This window comes from Triticum dicoccoides, chromosome 5A (assembly GCF_002162155.2).
Source record: "Triticum dicoccoides isolate Atlit2015 ecotype Zavitan chromosome 5A, WEW_v2.0, whole genome shotgun sequence".
Taxonomy (NCBI): domain Eukaryota; kingdom Viridiplantae; phylum Streptophyta; class Magnoliopsida; order Poales; family Poaceae; genus Triticum; species Triticum dicoccoides.
Window position 1 is genome coordinate 672,571,197 of NC_041388.1, and position 2,510 is coordinate 672,573,706.

Below are 2,510 nucleotides of genomic sequence, written 5' to 3' on the forward strand. Positions count from 1 at the left end.
CGCCTACCATCGAAGTCCTAAAAAAAATTTCTTCTGTCCTCATTGGTTTTTGCAAAGGGATTACACAAGAAATATTGTTTTCTGCAAAAAGAAAGTAACGTAGTGTTTCGCTAACCTAGTCATCAAAGTGATGATTTCCTGCAATTTACTCGGGTAGCAGGCCGCGATCAACCCCTATTGCATTTCTATCTAAAATTAAAGTAATTGAATCCTTTGCATGGAAAGTGAAGTTGGACCATTTTGACGCACAACACAATCTTCAGTTTAATCAAGAAAGTGGCAAACTTTTTATTACACAGGAGACGCCATGACGATTAACAACAACGGTGGGGAAAAGAAAAGGGTACCGGTGCAAACAAAACACACATACGTGCAGGCAGGCCACAAAAGAAGCAAGTTACGACGAAGTGGACAGGCCAGCGGATCAAACACAGGAACACAGAAAGGTACTGTATGCATCAGCGCATTCTCAGGTCCATGCTCGCGCTCGATCGTCGTCGATCAGTACCGCGCGTCGCCCGTCCGGCTCTGCTGGTAGTCGCTGTGCTCGCCGGACTGGTTGCGCTGGTAGTTGCTGCCGCCGTCGCTCGCGTCGGCGTACTGGTCGCGCTGGTAGTTGTGGCTGTTGCTGCTGCCGTCCCGCGCCTCGACGGTCCGCGGCTGCTGCTGGTTCTGCGCGGCGTCGGCGCCGGCGCCGATGGACGTGGGAGGGCGCTGCAGGCTCTTGACGTAGGCCCAGGCCTCCCGCTGCGAGACCTTGTCCCACCAGCGGCTGACGTTCTTGCGGCGCTGGAACATGCGGCGGGAGCGCGGGTCGGCGGCGAGGCGGTCGGCGTTGGGCAGGTGCGACAGGTCGGCGATGGTGAACTTGTCGCCGGCCAGGTACTCCGCCTCCTCCAGGCGCTGCTCGTATATGTCCAGCAGCTTCTCCAGCTCCCTCTGGCTCTTCTCGAACAGCTTCCGCATCTCCTCCTCCTTGGCCGCCCCCGCCGCCGTCACGCGCTTCGCCGACGCGTTCACCACGGCCCCGGTGCCATTACTGCCATCGCCGTCGCCGTTGTTGAGCTTCTGCGGCATGGCGGGCGGCAGGAAGGCGAGGCTGTAGACCATCTGGGCGCTGGGCTCGTCGAAGCTCTGCGCCTCGGTCTGCAGCCACTGCTCGATGGACGCGCGCTCCAGCGCCCCCGTGCCGATCAGGTCCGGGTTGCCCTGCATGGCGTACTTGTGCGAGATGTGCCGCAGGATGCCCCGCGACTCTGCACAGTACACATGGTTACCATCATCAGCAACCATCGTGAATGAACCCTGCATCTACCTCCATTGCCGACCGCCGCTTAGAGCGTATTAGAGCTTACCGGAGAGGGTGAGGCTGCCGTCCTCGAAGGTGAGCGCCTCGCCGAGGGGCTGGAGCTTGAGGTACTGGGGCATGCGCTTGGGGCCGCGGTAGGCGTCGACGCGGATCAGCTGGAACTCCACGTCCTTCTCGAACAGGCACATGAGAACGCGCGCCACCTCGGCCGACATCGGCGACCCGAACACCTTCACGCTCGCCATTGCAGCTGCACCACACTCAACCGGACCGGAATGTGAAGCGAAAGCTTGAGACCAAATTGGAAAGCCGCAAATGTATGAGCGATGCCTGGTTTGCATTGCTGATTTGATGTAGTGTCCTTATATAGTTGCCAAAGCCAAGGGAACAAAATGCTTTGCTTGTCCAAGGGTAAACCTAAATAAAGCCTGGGAAATCAAAGTGAAAAAAGAGGTAAAGAGCAAAGGGGGTCGGGTGGGTGGGCGCCAAAGGGAAAGGGGAGGGTTATCTGTGTCACAAGATTGTCTGGTGTGTGTGGCACCGCCATGGCACGGCAGCATGGATGCATGATTATACCCGCAAGCAAAATGAGTGTGGGCATTGAGCAAGATCTTGAGATATATCATAAGAGATAAAATGTAAAAGCAGAGAAAACAGATTCCTGTTTTTGTTGAGAAATTTACTTTGGCTCATAGGCGTAGATGCACCCGTTGTCTAAATACACATTTTAATAGTTATATATATATATATATATATATATATTTCATAATAGGTGTATCTACACCTATGAGCCAGAACACCACTCTCGACTATGAGCAGATGAAAATATCACCGTACCACGTGCATGTAAGATCAGAATCTCGTGACATGACACATACAAAACCCCGTTAAGCAAGCAAGAGACAAAAGCAAAGGACCAGTACCAATATTCATTAAGAGGAAAAGAAAAGAAAAAGGACTGCCAATAAAACTTATAGCGTCCCTGCTCATACACTGTGGAAAGAGATGTATTGCCTATTTTTACTAATAAAAAAACCTAATTCATACAAGGACTCAAAAAGATGCTCTAAAACCTTCGGGAATAGTCATCTGCGGGAAACTCATTTCTAACGGATCCACTACCTAGCGGAGTGGCTATACATCCCCATACATTTGAGTTATATTTGAATCTTCTTTTTTTTTTTGTTATTTGATAGCATAT

General features: G+C 52.0%; 1 protein-coding gene across 1 annotated transcript; it reads right to left on the reverse strand.

Annotated features, from left to right (window-relative positions):
- Positions 1-263: 263 nt before the first annotated feature.
- LOC119304019 (glutathione S-transferase F10-like) lies at positions 264-1,631 on the reverse strand. Its single transcript, XM_037581183.1, has 2 exons — positions 1,356-1,631; positions 264-1,256 (listed from the first exon to the last, which is right to left on the reverse strand). Exons 1-2 carry the CDS (start codon positions 1,552-1,554, stop codon positions 502-504), a joined length of 954 nt encoding a protein of 317 aa, XP_037437080.1. The 5' UTR covers positions 1,555-1,631; the 3' UTR covers positions 264-501.
- Positions 1,632-2,510: the final 879 nt, after the last annotated feature.